Raw genomic sequence first — 21,538 nt, 5'->3', positions numbered from 1 at the left:
GGGCAGGACGGTTCTCTGCAAAGAGAACTGGGAGTCAGGACTCCTGGGTTCTCTGCCTAGCTGTGAGCCAGTCACTTCAGACTAGCGGCTTCCCTGTCTGCAAAACTTGGGGTCACACTGACCTTCCCGCCCCTGGGTGCTGTGGGTCTGAATTCATTGTTTTCAAAGTGCTTTGAGATCTTTGGAGGGAAAGGGCTGGGTAAGATCAAAGGGAACATTGCCATTGTCACAGGGAGAGGGAAACGGGAACGCTAGATCAGACCATCCCATCTGGTATCATTGCTCCAAGAGTGGCTGGCCCCAGCTGCTCCAGAGGAAGCTGAAAGAAACCCTGCAGTGGGCAGTTATGGGATAATCTGCCCCTGTGAAAAGTTACCTCCTGACCCCCTAATAGTTGGCATGCCCTGAAGACTGAGGGTTTCAACCTCTCCCACAAAATCTTAACTTTTTACATTCTTTCTGTTAGAACCCAGGATACTCTTGTTCTCCACAGAAATGCCAAGCCTCTTTTGGGTCCTGTTCAGCTCTTGGGCCTCAGTGAAACATTGTGGCCCTGAGTTCCACAGGCTAATCGAGGGCTGTATGGAAAAAGTATTTCCTCTTATCAGCCTGATCCAGTTCTAAAACCCCTGAGTGACGGACTTTTCCACTACGTCCCTTAAATACATCCTTCATCCCACCCGTCAGGAAAATACCAGCCGTGGGCCGGTGTCTCCTCCCGCTAACCTGAGAGAGTTGTATGGTGGGGAAGGCAGAGGAGAATCAGGCCTCCTGTCTCTTTAAATGGATGGACAATAGCAGGCGATCAATCAACGTCCATGTCTTCTATTGCATCATCCATCCTGGCTCCTGTTGTAGTGCGATGGGGTTGTGGGGGGAGGGAGAAGGGGGCAGCAGGGCTGGGGGAAAGGGAGGGAGAGAAGTCATGTGTGATGATATGGGGGATCTTGCTATACCACTTGGTCCCTCTGCCACCCTCCCCCACACACTGCCCCCAGGATCCAGCGGCTTGGTCCAGCTCCGGAGCCTGGCTATCTCCAGGGTGCTTCCGTGGGGATCCTACGGGTCCCATGGCTGCAGCTCCATGCACCGGGCACGTCCGGCTCGACCCCATGTAAGAGCTCAGGCCAGGCTGGGTGATGTGACCCTGACCGGCTGCCCCGTTCCCCTCTGTAACACAAGGTTAGGCAGCTGAGACACCATTGCTGGGTAGACTACAGCCAGAGTCAGGCCCAGATGGCCCCCACTGGCCCTCCCCAGAGCTCTCTTGCACTCCAGATGGATGGGGGGTGCTCTCCGGTGGGTGCTTGGAGACCCCGGGGCCCAGCCGCACGCGCCTCCCCAAAGGCACCTGTGCCAGCCGCTTGGCTTTGGATGTCCAGCACTCTGACCCTACCTCCCCTCTTCTCTCCACAGACCTGCCCTGCCATGTCGTCCTCCAAACACCGAGACGCTGACGAGGTTTTCGGTAAGTCCGCTGCACGATCTCCATCCTCTTCCCGCCCCCACCCCCGGTCTCTCTGAGCCCCCGCAAGCTCGCCCCCAGCGTCACCAACCAAGGGAGACTTTCCTCGGTGCTGATGGCCTGCAGAGCGGAGCAGGGACGGCACAGACCCAGGCTGGGGGGAATATGGGGCTTGGGGAGGGAAGGTCTGGTGGGAGGGAGGGAGGTTGGCAGGGGTGTTAGGGCCTGGCAACTGGGGGCCAGTGAGCTCGAGTGTGGATGGAGACAGGGAGGTGGGAGATTGGAGCTAGGGGCCAGGGATGGGGGAAGCTAGTTTTGGGGAGCCAGGACATAGGGGTGGGGGAAGGGGGATTTGGGAGCTAGGACCTGGCTGGGGGGAAGGAGGATGGGGAGCTTAGCAAGTGCAGGAGCCCGGGGATGGTCTGGGAATGAATCCCCTCCTGCCCCTGAAAGCCGTGATCTGTTCTCCTGCCCCTCTCATCTATGGGGCTCCCTGGCCCAGAGGGCCCCCCCGGATCCCTGGGAGATGGACTGGGACAGCTGGCCTAGGCTTCTGGCCCCTCAACTCCGGCCTCCAGCCCTAGGCTGGATACATCCCTGGTGGGGGCTCCTGCCTCTGCCCTCAGCGGGGGGAGTGGGTGGGGTGGGTGTCGCTGTGCTGGGGAAGGGCAGCACCTGCTGAATCAGCGCCTGTCACCTGGGCACCCGATGCCGGGGAATCAGGGCCCAGCATGGACGCTGCCTCCCGCATATGCCTAGGTCAGACGGTGCCTTCCTGGGAGTCAGGAGCAAGTGGTCCTAAGTGGGAGCCCCCTACCATGTACACGTGGGGCTCCGCCTCCCCAGAGGTGCTTCTCCCCTCTTCCCTCCACACGTGCCCCCCACGGCTGCTGGGATCCTGCAGGGACCCTGCATCCTGCTAGAGCCCCCTGCACGGGGCCTTGCTCATTCCGCCTCTTAGGGATACGCCCCCCCCCGCCACGCACACACTCCTACTGCTCCCTCTTGTCTCCCCTCTGCTTTCCTTTCTCTCTCATCGCCCTGGTCCCTCTGTGGCCAGGTGCTGCAGCACCCACTCCAGCAGGCAGCAGAACTTTGCGCAGGCTCCTGCTTTGCCTCGATTTCCCATCCGCCTTCTGTGCAGGTCCCAGATCTGCCCTTCGGGGCCTGCCCCTGCATCCTTTGGCAGCATAAGACTCTCAGGCAGGTCGAGGCACGTTTGGAGCACAGAAGGAAGGAAGGATCAGGCCCATCGCGTTTGTGTCTCTTAGGGCTTGCCTCCACTCAGGCAGTTTGCACGTGTGGACCTCCTGGCATAGGCAGTTGTGCAAAGCATGATGGTTGTGCAAAGCACGGCTAGCTCTGGGGCAGCTGGTCCCAGTTGGGCATGCTAGCGCGACCCCGTCTTCCATGGGTTTGTGCTATGGTAGCTGACCGGATGCCAACCAAAGCCAGTATGGGCAGGGCTTTGTCTGAATCTCTCCCCCTGCGTGTGCGTCTGCCTCTCTCATTGGCTGACGGCCATAAGCATCCGGGCAGGTTCACGTGCACGTGCGTGTCTACAGTCACACGCGTGTGCATGTGGTTAACAGGAGTCTGAGCCATGCCATACTGCAAAGGCCACTGCCTCGACTCCCAGGGCCTGGAGTTGAAAGACCACGTGCCATCTGCAGACGGCTGATGCTGGGAGTGATTCCCGTCTGCGGCTGGAGAAAAAATGTCACCCTAAAAAAAACCAATAACCACGCAGCAGGCGGAGGAAGTGGCTGGCAAACGAAGGGTCGAGTCCCCCAAGGCACAGCTCTGATTTTCCCGTTCGGCCTGGCACCCCCCTGGTGCCCCCTGTTTATAATGAATGAGCTGGGACGAGCAGTGCGTAGCAAAGACAACCCAGGGAAGGCTGGAGACTGACAGCGCGGTGAGTTACACCCTCATTACCGCTGGGGGGGGTGGGGGGATGACCGTGTACCGCTTGGGCAGGGATGCGTCGACTGCTTAAAGAAGATGGTTATCTAAGTCCAGTCCCCGCCAGACTGTTGTCTAACCTAGGGGGTCTTCATGGCACCGCGAGCCCCTTCTGACAACAAAAATTACTACAAGACTCCAGGAGGGGGGACTGAAGCCTGAGCCCATCTGAGTCCCACCGCACCGGGTCGGGGTGCCAAAGCCCAAGGGCCTCAGCCGTAGCCCCAGGGCCTGTAACCTGAGCGCTGCTGCCCAGGGCTCAATCCCTTTGGCTTTGGCCCCGAGCCCCAGCAAGTCTAAGCCAACCCTGGTGGCCCCATTCAAATGAGCTCGTGACCCACTTTGGGGTCCCGGTCCCCAGTTTGAGAACCACTGGCTCAAACCCGCTCTCAAACCCCTCCAACAATGGAGATTCTGTGCCTACACGTAGGCACGAGAACCCACAAAGATACGTGAGTCCGTGCAACGCACATGTACTTGTGCCAATATTGGTGCGCAGACGTGGTGGCACAGACCCTCCCCCCCCCCGCACCTGTCCCAAATGGCCACACACACGTGCCCGCGTGCTTGGGTACACACACCAGGTACACAAAGGCGTCAGGAGTTGCCTGTTTCTCGTTCCGCTTTTCCTCTTTACCCAGAGGCTTCCACTGGAAGCGTCTAGCTCTGGGGAGAGGGCTTGGACGGTCGGCCGCTGAATGCCGCAGAGTATGAGCCAGGGGCGTGCAGAAGATTGCCTTAGTTCCTGGAAATAAATACGGGTTGCAGTAACTGACGCGATGGGGAAATGGAGCATGACAGAGGAGACCCTAGAGCACAGGAGTCGGTGGTTGCTGTAGGACTGGCTTTGCAGCATGGGGGGGGGGGGTGTTGTGTATTGTGATGTGTGGCAAGCACTGTCCCTGCGAGTTGGGTGGCTATTGGCGGCATCTGCCTATAATTCAAGTTGTCCGAAACGCGCCATTAGAAGGCCCTGTTTTCAGCCGCTCAGAACTTTGTCAGACTTGAACTGTTTGGGCTGAAAATTTCCCCTGCCTCAAATTGAATTTGGAGAAGGTGTGGGGGGGAGGGGGTTTCAGCAAAACCCATTCTGCCATTTCTGAGACCAAGGTGAGGAGCCCAGATTAACAAGCGTTCTCGGGTCTATTTCTTTGTGCCTCTCTAGCACCCCCAGGCTTTGGTGCAGGGAGTTGAAATTGGACAGGGGTAGAGTTTCAAGGTGTCAGCCAAGCCCCAGCCCCACTGGGCTCAGGGCGGTACGGACATCTCCTAAGAGCCTTCTCCGCCCCCAGAGAGCTGGCAATCTAACCAGATAAAACAGCCAAAGGCTGGGACAGGCACAGAATTGGAGTGACTTGCCCAAGGCCACACAGCAGTTCAGTGGCAGAGCCAGGAATCAAATCAGGTGCGCCACGCCCTACCCACTAGGTCATACTGCCCCTTGTGTTTTTTTAGCCAAGGCCCCTTCTTTAGGTGCCCAAATGGGAGTGGAGCTCCTTGCCCCACATGCACATGCTGAGTTCTTGAAAATCAGGCTGTAGTCTCTTTCAAAAACTTCCTTTGTGCCATCTAATAAAGTGTCAGAATCCAGCCTCCCCTGCCAAAGAAGGGGTGTGCACCCCCCGCCCATGGGGCTGGTCATTCAGTTGCTCTCCCTTGGGTGAGATGGTATTTGGGGGCAGTTCTCTGGCCTGTGCGATACAGGACATCAGACTGGAGGATCCTAATAGTCCCTTCTGGCCTGGGGGGGTTTGAAATGGGCAGAATGGCTGATTTTCCCCCACAAACCCAATGAGATTTTCTGGTTTTCACAACACTCGTGATCCATTTCACATTTCCTGGGAAATCCAGGATGGTGGGGAAACACGCCCCAGCCTTCTGCCTCGGGAGCAGGTGTCTGGGAACCGACGCAGAGCTCTGCGTGCAAGGGGAAATGTCTGTACGGCGGCGAGGGGCGCACACGACAGTCGTCCCGAGCCGGCTGCTGGCTCAGCTGGCCCTGGCACTTATCCCGCTGCCTGCTAGGTATTTTCCATCTCCGGCCTTTAAAGCTTGCTAGCATTAGCGCGGTGGGGGCTGGGCACGGCCGGCAGCCTCCCTGGATTCGGGGAAATGTTCTTTGCTGCTAATGTGACACATGGAAAGTGCATCCAGACGCTGTTGGGCTGCCATCCCTTGTGACAGGGAAGAGGCAGCGCTTGGCTGCATGCGCCCTGTGAAGGGGGTTCTGTGCAGAGGCCGCTGGACGCAGGCAGGCCCCGGGATTCTCTCCAGCGAGGCCAGGGGTCACCACCAACCACAAGGCTGTTGCGCCACTGACCACTGATCTTCAACTCGCCCCTTCTAGGGCCTCCAGAAGCCAGGCCATGGGGCCCTGACTGCATTCAGCTTCGGGGGCAGGCATCCTTTGAAGCATCCACTCTTGGCAGCTGTGGGACGCGGGATGCTGGCCATGATGGTCTGATCCACTCCAGCAAAGGGGATGAGGGGGAGGCTGGGGCCTGGCACCGCTGTGGGAATGGGGATCCCCCTGCCCCTTTCTGTCTGGTGTGCAAAGAGGCGTTAATTTCTGCCTCGCTCCCAGGCCCTCAGAGGGGATGCCTGGTGTGATGTTATTGATATAATCTGGGACCATATAGAACATGGTTGCAACCAAGGTCCTGTAGTGGCACCAAATCTTATGTAAAAGGGGTCATATACGGTGTCTAAGACCAGGATATGGGTTGCTGGTTATGATTATGCTGTCTGTATGTATGTGTCATTTTATAGTTGAAGTTATGAATATTGGCTCTGCACTGTCTGTATTTCAAATTTGTGTTGTGCTTCTGGGAGACATCCCAAACAAGTTGGTGTTAGCTCTGCCTAGCCTGCTTGATGGTCCATTAAGGACCATCAGCTACACAACTGACTCATTGAGAGAAGGCAGATATGCCTTGTAACTCAGCAAAATATGCAGGGACTTGCCCCTGTGACTCCAGACTCCATTTTGCTGTAGTTTTTCACAGTAAGGACAAAGGGGTTCTTACACCTGGAAAAAACCTATATAAGGCTGATGCCTCATCTCCTTCTTGTCTTCAATCCTGCTTCTTACCTCTGGAGGGACTTTGCTACAAACTGAAGCTCTGAACAAAGGACTGACCCATCCCAGTGGGGGGATGTTCCAGAGACTTGATTTGAACCTGCAGTTTACTCCATCACTGCTACAAGCAGGGGCAGCTCCAGGCCCCAGCATGCCACGCGCATGCTTGAGGTGGCATGCCACGGGGAACGCTCTGCTGGTCACCGGGAGGGCGGCAGGCAGGTCTCCAGTGGACCTCCCGCAGGCGTGCCTTCGGAGGCTCTGCTGGTCCTGCGGCTTCGGTGGAGCTGCAGGACCAACGGACCCTCTGCAGGCATGTCTGCGGGAGGTCTACCGGAGCCGCGGGACCGGCGACCGGCACAGCACCCCCCGTGGCATGCCCCCCTGCTTGGGGCAGCGAAATGTCTAGAGCAGCCCCTTGCTACAAGCCTGAACTAAGAACTTTGCCATTACTGTATGTAATTGATTCCATTTAACCAGTTCTAGCTCTCATCTCTACCTTTTCCCCTTTAGGAATAAACCTTTAGATTTTAGATTCTAAAGGATTGGCAACAGTGTGATTTGTGGGTAAGATCTGATGTGTATATTGACCTGGGTCTGGGGCTTGATTCTTTGGGATCGAGAGAACCGTTTTCTTTTATTGAGGTGTTGGTTTTCATAACCATTCCTCCCTCAGACGAGTGGGACTGGTGGTGATACTGGGAGACTGGAGTGTCTATGGAAATTGCTTGTGTGACTTGTGGTTAGCCCGTGGGGTGAAATCAAAGTCCTCTTTGTCTGGCTGGTTTGGTTTGCCTTAGAGGTGGAAAAACCCCAGCCTTGGGCTGTAACTGCCCTGTTTGAAGCAATTTGTCCTGAATTGGCACTTTCACTTGGGTCCCGCCAGAACTGCATCGTCAGACCTGGCGCTCACAGCAAAGCAACTTACAAAGAAATCTGCCTCCGTCTCCCTCGCGAACTTTGCCAGTCACGACCCAAATCAGTGTTCTAAGACTGCAACGAGCCCTCAGCATCTGGGGAAACTCTTGGCACAGATCTGTTTGCCTCTCTTGTACGCCCCCACTCCCAGCATCTTTCCCCTCTCTGGGGCTCTGCCGTGGGCAGACACAGGCGGGTGAGGTAATAGCTCTCGCTGGACCAACTGCTCGGGGCCGAAGGGCTGGGCCGCCAGAAGGGCCAGTAACAGATGTTACCTCACCCATCTTGGCTGTCTCATATCCAGGGCGCGACACGGCTCCACCACTGGCACAAACGTTCCCAGCATCTCTTCGACCTTGTCTGTGCCAGGGAGATTGGCCTGGCTGATCCCTGCCCATGCCTGGCCAGCCCATACCACACACCCGGCGCCCAGTTTGGGCCTGTTCTGGCCAAGGCTCCGCTGTGCCCGTCTGCGTCATCTTTTCTCCCCTCTGTCCCCCTCCCACTTGCTCCCCGTTCTCATGAGCCGCGTCTCCGTCCCCCCCGCTCCCATTGGAGTCGGCTGAGCGGCAGCTGATTCTGAGCTCCTGGCAGGCTCAAGCAGGCGCGCGCGCGCGTGCGCGTGCGTGCGTGTGTGTGTGTGTGTACCCCCCCCCCACACACACCTGGTTAAGTATTCATGACCTCCCGAAGGCAGCTCCCTGCTCTGTCCGCAGGGAAGGCAGAAGGGGCTGGGATGAGAGATGGTGAGAGGGGGGCGCTTTGTGAGCGAATGTGTGTATGTATGGAACTGTGTGCACATGGGTGTAGGGGTGTTTGTAGCTGTAGGGTGTGTGTGGAGCAGTGTATGTTTTTTGGTGGTGTGTGCGGGTGTGTGTTTGTGTTAACCCCTGAGGACAAAATACACCCGTAGTAATTAGCACCCTAGGGTCCCAGCCCTTTTGGAGTATTAACCAGCCGGCGCACTAGGATAGGGGATCAGCCACTCTGCAAACCCTGGCAGGTCAGCCCTGTGCGATGGGGCGGGCTGCTTCCCCACGGGGGGTGCAATTGTCTCAGAAGAGCTTGGCGGCCCTCCACCCACGCAGCTGGATTCTCCAGCGTGCTCAGGCCCCAATGCCCCTGAGCTCGGGGGGAACCTCAGCCCCACGTGTCTAGGGCAGCTTGGCCCAGCTGTAGCAGGGGGGAGAGGGAGAGAGGAGCCTGTGGATTTGGGAGGGAGCTGGGGCGGGGGGGCTGAAATGGATGTTGCTGTGTGTCTCTTCTCTGAAATCTCTCTCTTTCTCCCCCTGTTCCACCCTCTCCCTCCTCTTTGTCCCTGGCTGGGACACTGCCCCACCTTTCCTTTGTCTTCCATTCATTCCTTCTCTTTTCCTCTCCTCTCCCCCTGCTCTGTCCCATTCGCTCTCTCCCAACCCCCTGTGCTCCCTGTCCCTCTGTGCGTCCCCCATCGCCCCGTCCCTCTGCCTGCTCTTGCTCTCCCACTTCTCCGCCCCCTTTCTCTCTTTCACTCCCAGATTTTAATGATGTGATTCCAGAGACCCAGAGACTGGACAGCAGTTTGCAGAAGGCCCGAGCCCAGCTGTCGGCCAAGGGCAGGCGGCACCGCCCATCCCGGTCCCGCTTGAGAGAGAGCGTCAGCTCGGTGGAAGGGGAAGAGAGCCTGGAGAGGAAGGTGAGCACGGGCCCAGGCAGGGGGGGCGGCTGTGTTGTTCCACACGAGGTGGGCCGGGCGTTCACGAGGTGACTGTAGCTCCGGGTCAGAGGAGACCAGCCCCAAGCCCTGCACCCAGAATGGCTGCTCCCTCTCCTCTCTCTTGTGCCACAGGAGCTCAGGATCTGCCACGCTGGATCAGACCATGGTCCATCAAATCCTCTATCCCGCCGGGTGCTGTAACAGATCAAGCGGTGGGATCTCCTGCTACCGGCTCCCAGCGGGTCAGACTCTGGCCAGTGACTAATGCTTCAGCCGGGCGGCCCGAGAGCCGAGCAGGGCCCCAGACGGGACATTGATACGGAGAACAAGGCTCAGCAGAGTGACTGGGAGGGGCTATAAACCTTCCTGCTTCAGGGCAGGAGCTGTGCTCTAGCAGATCAGGGTCAGGAGGGAACAGTCCTTAAGGGCAGGTTGTTCCAGAACTGCCTGCTACAGGGTTTCTGCGCCTGGCTGCGGCTGCAGGCAGGTGGCTGGGTTTGATCAACCAGTGGCCTGATCCAGTGGGGGGGGTGAGAGGGGATACTAGAGGAGCTGAGCTAATGGTCTGATGCAGTGGGGCAGGAGGAGGGATCCCAGCAATGGTCTGATGCAATGGGGCAGGAGGAGGAGATACCAGCAATGGTCTGGTCCAGTGAAGCAGGAGGGGCGATGCCAGACTAGCTGCCCAGTGACCTGTTCTATGGTGGCAAGCCCTGTGCACCTGGGTGCTACCTAGGGTTGCCAACTTTCTAATGGCTGAAAACCTAATACCCTTGTCCTGCCCCCGGCCCCACCTCTTTCCTGAGGCCCCCCCCCCTCCCTCCATCACTCACTCTCCACCCCTCCCCCCCCCACACACCTGTCTCTGGGGACTCACCTGCTGGGTGCAGAGCCAGGCTAGGAGGAACTGACGCAGAGCCTGCCAAATCGGGGCAAATTGGGGGTCAGTCCCCGTAGCAAGGGGCCAGGCAATCGGGGCAAGGTGGAGCAGAAGGGGGGTGGCCAGGATCCTCCCCACTGTTCCCGTCCAGCATCACCAGCTGAGCAGAGCCGCCCTCCACGTGGCTCCAGCTGCTGCTCTTCCCGCCCCCCAGTGGCGAGGTCCGGTTACTGCATCCAACTGGACTTTCAGCCTCCGCTCAGCTCGCTGCCAGGTCCCCTTTTTCGACCGGACCCCTGGCAACTGCTGTGGAAGGCGCAGCTCCCTGATCAGCCCAGAGCGAGGGTCCCTGCGGGTCCGGGTTGGAGCTCACCAGGGGGGAGTGGGGGGGGGGAGCAGCCCGCGAGCAGCTGGCCCTGTCCCTGCCCCAGCACTGCGGAGAAATAGGGGGCTTCACTGTTGTCCCCCATGTCAATGCAGCCGTTCTATGGGGCAGGGGTTCCCAGGGGCTTTCCTGTGGCTGACCGCCCCTGTGTCCCACCCACAGGTGGCTGATAAATGTGGCAGCCCGCGGCACCGTATGAGATCCCCGCTGCACGCCACCCTGCAGGTCTCCTCTCCCCTCTCCGGCTCCTCTCCCTTCCTCCGCGCCACCGAGTTCTCCTTCGACGCCGCCGTGGTCAGGAGGACGCTGGAGGAGGACGAGCAGCCTTCGTCCCCGCTGATCCGCTACCAGCCCCTGACCAACGCTTCCTCCCAAGAGGCCTTGGGATGCACCCCCACCAGCTCGCCCCCCAAGTCCTGCCACAGCTCGGACAGCTCACCCATCTACACCCGGAGGGACCGCCGGGCAGAGCGGCACAGCGAAGGTAATGGCTGGATGGAGGAGCCACCTTTACGCAGGAAACCTTCCATAGCATTACCTGCCCCGCTCCCTACAGCGCCTCCTGCTGGGAGAGGCGGGGACTGGAATGACTGGGAGCTTCCCCCATAACCAGTGCTCCTGCCCCGCTCCCTACAGCGCCTCCTGCTGGGAGAGGCTGGGGCTGGAATGGCTGGGAGCTCCCCCCGCCAGCGCTCCTGCCCTGCTTCCTACAGCGCCCCCCTCTGGGAGAGGCAGGGACTGGATTAGCTGGCACCTCTCCCCACAGCCAGCGCTCCTGCCCCTTTAGCTAACAGCGAGGCCTCTTTGGGTTGGGTCATGGGCTGCAGTGCCCGAGTCCCAGTTGGTACCCAATGGTTTTGACAGAGGTTTGGGCCTGTCCAGTGCCCCTGGCAGGGCTGGGGGTCAGGTAGCCCATTTTTACCCGGATAAAGACAGAGCCGGGATTTGCCTGTACTTGGGAAGGGAAAACACTTTCTCGCTGAGCTGGAGAACTCCCCATGGCCCAGGTCTCCCAGGCTTTCCCTTAAACCAGCCTGGGAGCTCCCTTGGCAGGACCCTACTGGGAGGCCATTGCCAACCTCCGAGGGATCCCCGGGGCCTATCCCCACCAGCCCAGGGGACGTTCTCCCAGCGCCTTTGATCTCTCCCGGCATGTTTCTGTGCCCTAGATGACACAAGCCCATCAGAGCCCGCCAGCCCCACCATCGGGCTTGACAAGAAGACCCGGAGGAAGTTCCTGGATTTGGGGTGAGTCCCACGAACTCTGGATGGGAAGCCCCTGCCATCTGTCCACGCTGACAGCTCCAAGCACACTGGCATGGCCACATCTGCGGCACGTGCAGCGGCACTGGGAGCGGTGCATTATGGGCAGCTATCCCAGCATGCAAGTGACTGCAACGTGCTTTTCAAATGTGTGGGTGGAGTGTGACAGGGACTGTGTTGTGTGTATGTGGGGGGAGAGACAGCGGGTTGGGGGGGCTGAGAGCACGTCAGCATGCTGTCTTATAAGTTCAGACAGCAGCAGACCTCCCCTTCCGTCCCCCCCGCCCCCCCCCACCATAATGGTTGCTTTGTCTTGGAGCAGATAAGCAGCCGGCTGTCAGAAACGGAGCTTTGAAAGGGCATAGCCGCATTCCTGCCGCGATTCAAAAACAATGAGAAGAGTGGCCACTTGACTTAAAGGGGATTATGGGATATTTCCGGAGGCTGATCAGAGCGCGGTAATGCAACACCTCGTTCACACTGGCACCGTGGCGCTCCAGCAGGGGCGCAGCAAACGTTATTCCTCTCGCAGAGGTGGAGAACCAGCAGCGGCTGTAGCCGCAGAGTCAGGGCGCTCTACGTGCCTTGCCAGTGTGGACGGGGAGTGAGCTAGGGCGCCCAGGGCTGCTTTAATGCGCTGTAATTTGCAAGTGTAGCCAAACTCTCAGAAAACTTAAGACATCCAACAGATGCCCGGTGCCCATCTCTTCCCAGCCCACAGGTGCCCCCACCCCCCGGCACGCCACTGATAAGCCTCCTCTCTCTCTGCCGCAGGGTGACCCTGAGACGAGCCTCTTCCAGCAAAAGCAGGAAAGAGAAGGGGAGCAACCGGTTGTCCATGGGCAGCAGGTGGGGAGCTGCCAGCCTCCCCCGAATCCTGAGCTTCTCACAAGCCACAGCCAAAAACATCTCCCTGAACCCCACAATCGCATCCACCTCCTCCTGCCCCGCCTTTCTCAGTGTGTCCTGTTCACCCTCTTGGCTTTTCTAGTGCCAGGGGGCACTCAGCCCTCCCCAGCTCCTGAGGAACGCGCCTACCCCTCTGCCCTGGCAATCAAGGAGCTCCGCCTGGTCTCCAAAGACCCGGGTGACTTGTCAAGGGCCCTGGAGCAGCTGAGACCCAGAGAGGGAGAGACAGGGAGGTGCGGATGGGAGAATGTGTTCACTTGCAGTGATGACGCTGGGGTGCACGGAGCCACAAGGAGATGAAGAGGGAGCTCGATATGCTCAAGAGATGAGAACCTGGCAAAGAGGGTAGATGAAGGCATCAGGGAGCAAAGGACTTGGGGGATGGTCTGGGTGCCCTGGATAGATCCAGACCCGGACTGGGCTCAGTGGGGAGGAGTCTGGTCACATCTGGCAGCTCAGATGCTCCGGGGAGCCCGGCCCCCCTGGTGGGCCCCCGGGAGCCAGGGGAGTGAGGATGCTAACCCGCCTGCCGGCTTTTTCCCCAGGGAGCTGGTGGAGGGCTCCAGCCGCTCGTCCGTGTCCCCGTTCATGCCCTTCTCATGGTTCACGGACAGTGGGAAGGGCTCGGCCTCGTCCAGCAGCACCGTCTCTCCGACCCGCTCACCCAAGAGGGAGGGCTTAAGCCCCAAGAAATCTGCCTCCCAGGTCAGTACCCATCCCCACCTCACCCTGTAGGGCCGGGGGTGGGGGGGACCTGGGGGCGTTGCCCTGGGTGCGGGGCCAAAGTCCTGCCATGACCCTTTGCAGGGCAGGCCCCTTTCTCACGCTTTGGGTTACCACCTGGCTGGTATTTGATCATTTTGGCCGCTTTTTTATGGCTTTGCCCGTGGCCGGAATAATGCTTGACTCTGCTGGGTGTTTGTACATGGGTGTAAAGATTTGCATTATTCTCACCAGACACTGGGCTCGCTGAGGTTCAAAATTTCTGGGGCCAGCTAAAGATGCTGCAGGGTTCCCCGGCTGCCGTGTCAGACCAGCTTCCCTCCCTGTGTTCTCCCTAGAGACTGTCAGTGGCTCTTGCGGGGGGGGGGGGGTTGCCTTCGTGGGGGAGGGGGCCGGGTTTTTTGCAGGTTTTTGCACCCTACTGATGCCTCGGCCTTTCCCCGCGGGCAGGACTCCACCCTGAGTGACGACTCCACCCCACCCAGCAGCAGCCCCAAGATGCTGAGCAGCGGCGCCAGTGAGACGAAATGCTCCTACCCCTACCACACCCTGTCCCAGTCCTCCGACGAGGTGAGCCCGCGGGGGTGGCCGAGGGAGGCAGCCTGGGGGAGCCGGTTGGCCAAATCCGACGGCAAGGGGGCTTTGGCTGCTCCACTCTTGGGCCCCAGGGCTGGGAGTGACTCTGTCCATGGGACCCATGGAGTTGCAGATCCTTTGCCAGGCTGGGGGATGGGGGTGGGGGGTGTCTCAGGGCTGCTGGGTGTTGAAAGGGAAACTGGCAGCGACATTAAAAGTGCAGTTACCTGCAGGAACCGGCCCCTGAGAGATGGGAAGAGCAGCTGGAGCCTGGAGGGGGGGCTTGGCTAGCAGCTGCTGCTCTCCCTGGCCCCCAGCCTGACAGAGAGAACTTGGAGGGACTGGTGCCATCGGGGGGGGGGTTGTAACCTGTTTGCCCCCTACCCCAGCTGTGCCTCGATTTCCCCAGCCCCTCGCTCCAGGGACCCCCCTTCCCCACTGTGCCTCAGTTTCCCCAGCCACTCACTCTGGGGAACCCCCCCAGCTATCTCTCGATTTCCCCAGCCAAGCCCCTTGCTCCGGGGACCTACACTGCCCTGCTGTGTCCCAATTTCCCCAGTCCCTTACTCTGGGGAACCCCCCACAGCTATGCCTCAATTTCCCCAGCCCAGCCCCTCGCTCTGGGGACCCCCTCTGCCCTGCTGTGCCCCAATTTCTCCAGTCCCTCACTCTGGGGATCCCCCTGCCATGCCGGGCTGTGCCCTGATTGGGGAGACACCGCGTCAGTTTCTCCCAGCCCAGCTCTGCAGGCCACAGGTGAGTCCTGGGAGATGTGGGAGTGTGCGACAGGTGCCGACAGTGAGCAATGGGGGGGACTAAGTGGGGCAGGAGGTGGGGCCTCAGAGGAAGGGGCGGGGCAGGGGTGGGGCTTCACAGGGAAGGGGCAGGGCAGAGGTGTTCCGTTTTCAGGGATTAGAAAGTTGGCCAGGATTCACCTCTGGCCTGCAGAGCCAGGCTGGGAGGAACTTCTGAAGGATCCCTGCTGGGGCGCCCTGACCCGGGGGCAGGGGACCCCAGTGGTGCTCACCCCTCCCCCCCTTTCTGCCCCCTGCAGTTCCTGGACGAGCCCCTCAGCGCCGCCACCAGCTGGAGCAGCCAGCAAGTGGGCCAGTGGCTGGAGAGCCTGAACCTGGAGCAGTACGTGGACGAGTTCGTGGCCCGCGAGGTGGACGGCCAGCAGCTGCTGCACCTGGATGGAGCCAAGCTGAAGGTAGGGGTGGGGGTAGGGCTGCCCTGTGGCTCCTGGGGCCTGCAGCAGCTGTGAATGGGGCTCCGGGGTTGGCCCTTGCAGACATCCCTCCTTCAGGGAGGTTTGGGGAGGCATTGCCTTCCCCTAGCAAGATGGACCAATCCCTTTGCTGTACTGGGGGAGGGATTGGTCCAGAGGCACCTGGTCTGATGCACTGGGGTGGGAGGGAGGATGCTGGGCATCCCACCGGGCTACTCAACACGGGCTGGGGGCGGAGTTAATCCATTCCCCCTTCGTTAGCGTCTCATTCAGGAGCCCCCCAGCTCCCTCCCCTGGAACCTGGCTCCTTCCAGGTGGGTGGGGGTGGGAAGGGCCGTGGTTGTAATCATGAGGCATCCCCCGAAGCACACCCACCCCATTGCCTCCTCCAGGCCCTCGGCGTCAGCAGCTCCACCGACCGGGCCCTGCTGAAGCGGAAGCTGAAGGACCTGAGCGTGGCGGTGGAGAAGGAGCGGAAAGCCCAGGAGAAGGTGGAGAAGCAGAGGGAAAAGCAGAAGAAGAAAGAGCAGGAGCAGCAGCGGAGGAGTTAGGGAGGGCGAGTTGGCACACGGCTCCCGGCGCGGGGAGGGACAGAAAGAGACCTCCCCTGCCCAGGAGAGGGGGAATGAAGGGCACACCGACCGGAAAAGACACCGGACCCCACAGGGGATCAGCCCAGGTGTCAATCTTTGGCTTGAGGTGGCGCTGCCACGGAGCCTGGACTTTCCAGCTGCCTCCTGGATCCCTGCTGGCCCCAGTAGACAAGCAAACCCCTCCCCAACTCTGCCCATCCACTCCACCATGCATGGGGTTCCTGGCACTGCTGGACCCGGCCCTACAGCTGGCTAGTGGTTGGCACTCGCCCATGGGCTGCAGCTGGCACGGCTTCCCCTCCCGGCTTCCCTGCTGACCTCCGTCTGCTCCCGATCGGTTCCAGTCACCAAGGCCTTCCTGCTCCATGCTGATTGGCTGTCCTACCTCACCGGCCCCATTTCCCTTAGCCCATGGACACCACTGCTGCTCCCCACTCCTCCCGAAAATGATGGCTCGGCCCCAACAGGCCCGCAGGACGAAGATAGTGCATGGTGTTACCCCTTCCCCACCCACGAGCGATCCCGGGTTGCGCTCAGGCTCCCCAGGCCCCCTCCAGGGGCCAGGCTCGACACAGCCCGGACTAGCACAGCCCGGCCAATTTATTCTGAGAGCACAGACACTGACCCAGGGAGAAACCACAAAGGAAATAAAACCGATTGCAACCAGCCCCTCCGGGGTCCGCTCTGTGCCACACACCCACCCCTGCATTCCCCAGGCTGGGGGCCGGGAATGGGATGGGGTGAGGCCTGAAGAGGTGACTTGCCCTAGGAAGCAAATTAGGCCCTTCTCTAGGGCGGTCGAAGAGGGGCAGGAGCATCCACCGCCCGAGGGGGTGCTGCTCCCTGCTTCTGCTCTGCTCATGGGAATGCTGGGGTCCACTCGGAGTGCTAGGAGTGGCAGAGAACTAGCGGGAGCCAGGCTTATAAAGCCCGGATGGCTGAGAAAGGATTTTTTGTCAGCCTCTTTGAATTACTCTTATTTCCGTCCTAGCCTCTATGAACTCCAATGCCTACCCCACCTTGTGGAGAAAGGACTTCTTTGTTAAGGCACAGCACCTCCCAGCCCCTGCAGCTAAGGTAGCAGAGCTCCCGGTATAGGGTGTCAACCCCTAACCTCTGATGCGTGAGCTAGCAGAACCCAGCCCCAATGTGCTGGCTGGCGAAGGGTAAGCCAGGAGGGCGCAGAGACTGGGGCGTGTGAGCCAGCCGTGGGCAGCGGGCCAGGCGGGCCCGGGGCACCAGCAGCCTGACCTTTGTCACGTTTCCTGTCACTGTCAGCACCCAGGGGAATTTGAAGGCGGGGAACGAGGCAGCGTGGGGACTGTCAATGGGCCACGCCACCAAACCTGAGGGGCAGCAGGGGGCAACGGTGCCAGTTCAGCTGGTGGGCGCCAGAGGCTGGGCTGAGCCAAGACGGAGAGATGCCAGAGGGGCGCGTGCAAGCCCTGGACATGGAGAACAAGCAGCAGCTGGTGGCTGTGCTGGTGAACGGGTAGCCAGGGCCCTCGACTCTATCCAAGCATTGCAGGGATGGAGGGGCTGTTCGGGGGGGGAGCGGGGAGGGGGACAGTTGCACTGTGCCTGCTGGCTCCCCCTCCACGCAGAGAGCAAAGCCCATGGAGGGGCCTGGAGCTGTGTGTGACCAAGCCCTTCGCAGAGGGGGCACAAAGAGGTCTAATACTCAGCCCGCCCCACCCCTGGCTAGGTAGGCCTCGGCCATGGGTTGGGGCCATTCAGCAGCGCCACCCCAGGGTGAAGGGCCCTGCTGCCAGCATGGGGGGTTGCAAAGGGCCCAAGCCCACCCCCACAAACCCTGCTTAATCCCGTGCACTGGGCCTGGCCCCTCCATCTCCCTGGGGGGGGGAAGGGCAGCCCCCCCCACCAGGAGGTGTGGATGGGTTGGCCCTGGGGGCCCATGCACCCCTCCCATTGTGCGGTGGCCATGAACAGCGCTTTATGGCTGGTGTTTCATTTTTGCTGGCACAAGAGAGGCACGCCTGAGCTGGGTCGTGGGGGGGGGGTGCCCTTGAGCCCTGGGTCGTGGGGGGGAGAGGCATTTGTTAAGGTGCTTAACTAAGGGTGTGTGGGGAGGGAGGTGCTGCACCCCTGCAGGGACAGGGGCAAAGACAGATGTGCCCACCCCACTGCGGGTGGGTGTCAATGGGCAGCACCATTTTCAAGCACCCACAGGCTCTGGTAGCAACGAACTGCGTTCGCTTGGCCTCCGGCTGTTTATTAACATGCTCCTGGGCCCCTGTGCTAGTGGCCCCAGCAGCCGTAGTTTGGGAGGGACCTTCCCCCATGCACAACGGGGTCCCAAGAGCTGGGCCAAGGTGTGTCCCTCCAAAGCCTGCTGCACATCTGGCAGTACATGGGCCAGGGCTGAGCCAGAGCCCCTCTCCCCTGCACCCTGTGGGGCTGTGGGAACCAGCAACCACCTGGGCCATAGGCATCAACTTTCCCTGGCACCAGTGGGTGCTCATGCCCCTCCACTCCCCTGCCCCGCCCCAATGCCACCCTTTCCTCACCGCTGTCCCACCCCACCCGCCCATTCCAACCCCTTCCCCAAATCCCCCCAGCCCTGCCTCTTCCCACGTCCCCCCCTCCGCCCCCCAGCACTTGCTGCTGCAAAACAGCTGTTTTGCGGCAGCCAGCGCTGGCCCTAGAGGGGAAGCAGTGTGCCCAGGAGCGGCGGCAGAGCCGAGGTGGAGGCGCGCTGGGGCAGGGAGCACCCACCAATTTTCCCCCATGGGTGCTTCAGCCCCAGAGCACCCCTGGAGTTGGCACCTGTGGCCTGGCCTCTGCACTGCAGCCTCCCCCTGTGCTGCTGGCTGGGCGCAGGGACCTGCTGTGTGGCCGCTGTGCCCCCCCCCCCCCGCCCCGGGGCTGGAAGGGAATCAGGAATTGCAGCAGCAGCAGTTATCCCCGAGCAGGTAGGTAAGGGGGAAACCGGGCCAGGCCCAGGCCCAGACCTAGGGCTGGGGGAGGTGGCATCAGCCCTGCAGTGGCCTGGCTGCATTTCAGCAGCAGCCCGACGGGAAACCCAATCGCTCGGGCCAACCACGCCGCGATTGGCTCCTCATGGGCCGGTGACTTGAGGGAGGCTGGTCCCTCAACCTGCAGTACCCCACACCCACCACGAAAGGGCGGGGTGCACACAGCAACTGTGAGCGGAAACAGGCACGCTGAAAGCAGCGTGATTCTGATCTGCCCAGGGGTGGGGTGCAGCCAGGCACCCCTCACCCCCAGTCAGGGCCCTGCTCCCCCCATTGTGCTGGGCGCTGCACACCCACAGCCCAAAGGGGCAGTCAGTGCCCATTACATAAGTGTTGCTGTGGGGAATGCAGGCAGCAGCAACGACCCCCCCACCCACAACACTGCAGCCTTGTGCCAGGATACAAGAGCCCTGGTAAGAACGCGGGGGCAGCAGGACACCTGGGTTCTATTCCTGGTGCTGGGTAGGAATGTGGTCTAGTGGTCAGAGCAAAGGGGGCAGGGGTGTTTGCAGACATCAGGACCCCTGGCCATGCACCCTGTTCAGAGCACGCAGGGCCCTGGCTGGCAACTGGGGCTGGGGCTAATATGTAACAGAGGGGCCTGTTCAGCGCCTGAGCAGTGAAAAGCTTTGGGCAAACTGAAATCTTTGGCTTCAAATAAAGATCGGGGGGTGGGGGGAGCCGTGATGCCCGCCTGTGATTTGCAGCAGAGCAGCCTCAAGGAGCTGTAATGGGCCTTCTGGTTGTAAAGCCTCTGGCAGCATTGGCGGGAGTGTGTGTGTCACGTTTATTAAACCCACCATGGTCCTTAAATCGTGGGCAGGGGCCAGGGCAGTGTTACGAACTGGGGAGCTGTGGTTCTGCTTTCCTGAAACACCATGGTTTGTTAGTACCGCAGCTCGGCTGCAAGAAGCCACAAGCCCCAGGCTGGAACAGATCCTTTGACGTGACCACCCCAGGCCCTTGAAACCCACCAGGCCAAGTGCCAGGCTCGCCCTGCTCAGGAGCACAGGGCCCCACTTATTTTAGGAAACTCTGCCTGGAGATCACAGCCGGGCCCATGCCCAGCTTTAGCAAGAAGCAGCCTTTGGCCTAGTGGGCGCTGCTCCAGGCCCGCCCGAGGTGAACTGCCAGCTGCTCTTTCCCTTCTTAGGACAGTGACTCAGCTGAGAGGCAGGAGGAGGCTGCGTCCTCACCCAGCTGTAACCTCCATCCCTAACACCAGAGGCAGCAAGGGCTGCGGGTCCCACACCAGACTCAGCTGCTGCGTTCTGCCAGAGGCCACCCTGTGCAGCCGGGGCTTTAAGGGCGATTTTTATCTTTTAGTTAAAATAAGGGCACAGTTAGGTGGCAATGCCCTTCCTCCCAGCACGAGCAGTGGCTGGGGGTGTTTCCCCAGCCCCTCACGGGAAGCAGGAGAGTCCCACATCCAATCCCCCTCTAAGGCAGCCAGGCAGGGCTGCGCTACACCCAAGCTGTGGCTCTTTTAACGATACAGCTTTCCTTACAGCAATATGCCCCCCGCCCCGACAGCGGGGTGCTGAGCCAGGGAAGCAAAGGTGCTTTCACCTGCTATACATGGAAGGAACGACCCTACTGCAGCAAGGCACCTCGAGGGTGGTATAACTGCACCCGGACCAGGGCACGCGCTGGCTGGCACAACTAGCCTAGTCATAAAAACCTCCCGCGCCTCCCCGCTGGGTCTTGGGGTAGGAGATGGGGGGCGTGGGCCAGGCCCGTAGGCACATCAGTGCCCCACAGGAGTGAAGGGAAACCCGACAGCCAATGGAGCTGGGCCCAGGGAGGGGCTCGCCTTTGCTCCCTCCACAGCCTGAGGCTGCGCTCAGCCCCCAGCACCAGGCAGCTACCCAGAAGGGGCCCTGGGTGAAACCTCACTTGGGAGCCTGCCACCTCAGGTTTAGAGTCGGAAAAGTCAGCAGGTGGCCTGGGGCCAGGGCACGGGGACACTCAGTGTTCTGTGGTCAACCCCTTAACTGAAAGTGGCCCAAGGGGGTGATCTGTAGAGCAGGCAGGTGGGGAGGGGGGGGGGAGAGCCCTTCTCCCCAAGGAAGCTGGGTCCAGGGAGGCCGCTGGGGAGAGGATGCAGAGCAGCTTGTACATGGCCCTGCTCACGTGCAGCCCAGCCTAGGGGCCCAGGCGTCACCAGGTTTGCAGACAGAGCGGAGCCTGCCAGCCCTCCCCCTCATCCCTCTGCTCACACAGTACATGCTGTCCCAGCCACCTCCCGGCTCCCCTGGGTTTGCCTCCCACGCACTGGGCAGGAGTCTTCTCAAAGGCACAGGGGAGGTGGTTTCCAGGGTTTGAAATGCAGTCAGCTCCTCCAAGCTTTACATCAACACAGCAGCTGGGTGAGGCAATGCGAGCGTGAGGCACTCTCTGCTGCTCTAGATCCAGGCCTTGGCTCTGTTCCCTCCCAGCCGGGTGTTGCCAGAAGCAGAGGTGCCAGTGTGGGACCCTGCCCCGGCAGGATAAACAAGGCCATGGAGCGCTCTGCAGAGCCAGACAGCTCCCTGCCTAGAAGCCCATGACCAAGCAGAACGGGAAACCTGACCGCCAGGTCACTGCTCTGCAGAGAGCAGCACACGGCCTCAGCCTGCATCGTGCCATGCTGGGAAGCAGGACTCCTGGGTTCCATGCCCAGCTCTGCCAGCGACGCCCAGTGCACCCTTGGGAATATCATTCCATGCTTGCTAGGAAAAGGGTCTCTTTGGCCAGGGGATCTCAAAGCTTTATGGGAAGCCGAGTGTCATCATATTGATGGTAAACTAAAGCAGTGACTTACCCATTGTCACACAGCAAGTCAGTGGCCAAGCTGAGGACCCAAGAGTCCTGGTAGTTTTA

At 60.4% G+C, this 21,538-nt stretch overlaps 1 protein-coding gene across 1 annotated transcript in view; it reads left to right on the top strand.

The window, feature by feature from the left end:
* The window catches only part of PPP1R9B (protein phosphatase 1 regulatory subunit 9B), an 80,847-nt gene extending 65,209 nt beyond the window's left edge, over positions 1–15,638 (top strand). Inside the window, exons 12-20 of the mRNA XM_030541713.1 lie at positions 1,417–1,468; positions 8,945–9,102; positions 10,551–10,872; positions 11,558–11,636; positions 12,426–12,500; positions 13,106–13,265; positions 13,734–13,853; positions 14,914–15,069; positions 15,480–15,638. Of these exons, the coding sequence (XP_030397573.1) occupies positions 1,417–1,468; positions 8,945–9,102; positions 10,551–10,872; positions 11,558–11,636; positions 12,426–12,500; positions 13,106–13,265; positions 13,734–13,853; positions 14,914–15,069; positions 15,480–15,638 (1,281 nt within the window). The remainder of the gene's footprint in view (positions 1–1,416; positions 1,469–8,944; positions 9,103–10,550; positions 10,873–11,557; positions 11,637–12,425; positions 12,501–13,105; positions 13,266–13,733; positions 13,854–14,913; positions 15,070–15,479) is intronic.
* The last annotated feature ends 5,900 nt before the right edge of the window (positions 15,639–21,538 follow it).

Source organism: Gopherus evgoodei, chromosome 23 (genome assembly GCF_007399415.2).
Source record: "Gopherus evgoodei ecotype Sinaloan lineage chromosome 23, rGopEvg1_v1.p, whole genome shotgun sequence".
NCBI classification, from domain to species: domain Eukaryota; kingdom Metazoa; phylum Chordata; order Testudines; family Testudinidae; genus Gopherus; species Gopherus evgoodei.
The sequence above is the reverse complement of the archived record's forward strand: the minus strand, read 5'-3'. Positions and strand labels throughout refer to the sequence as shown.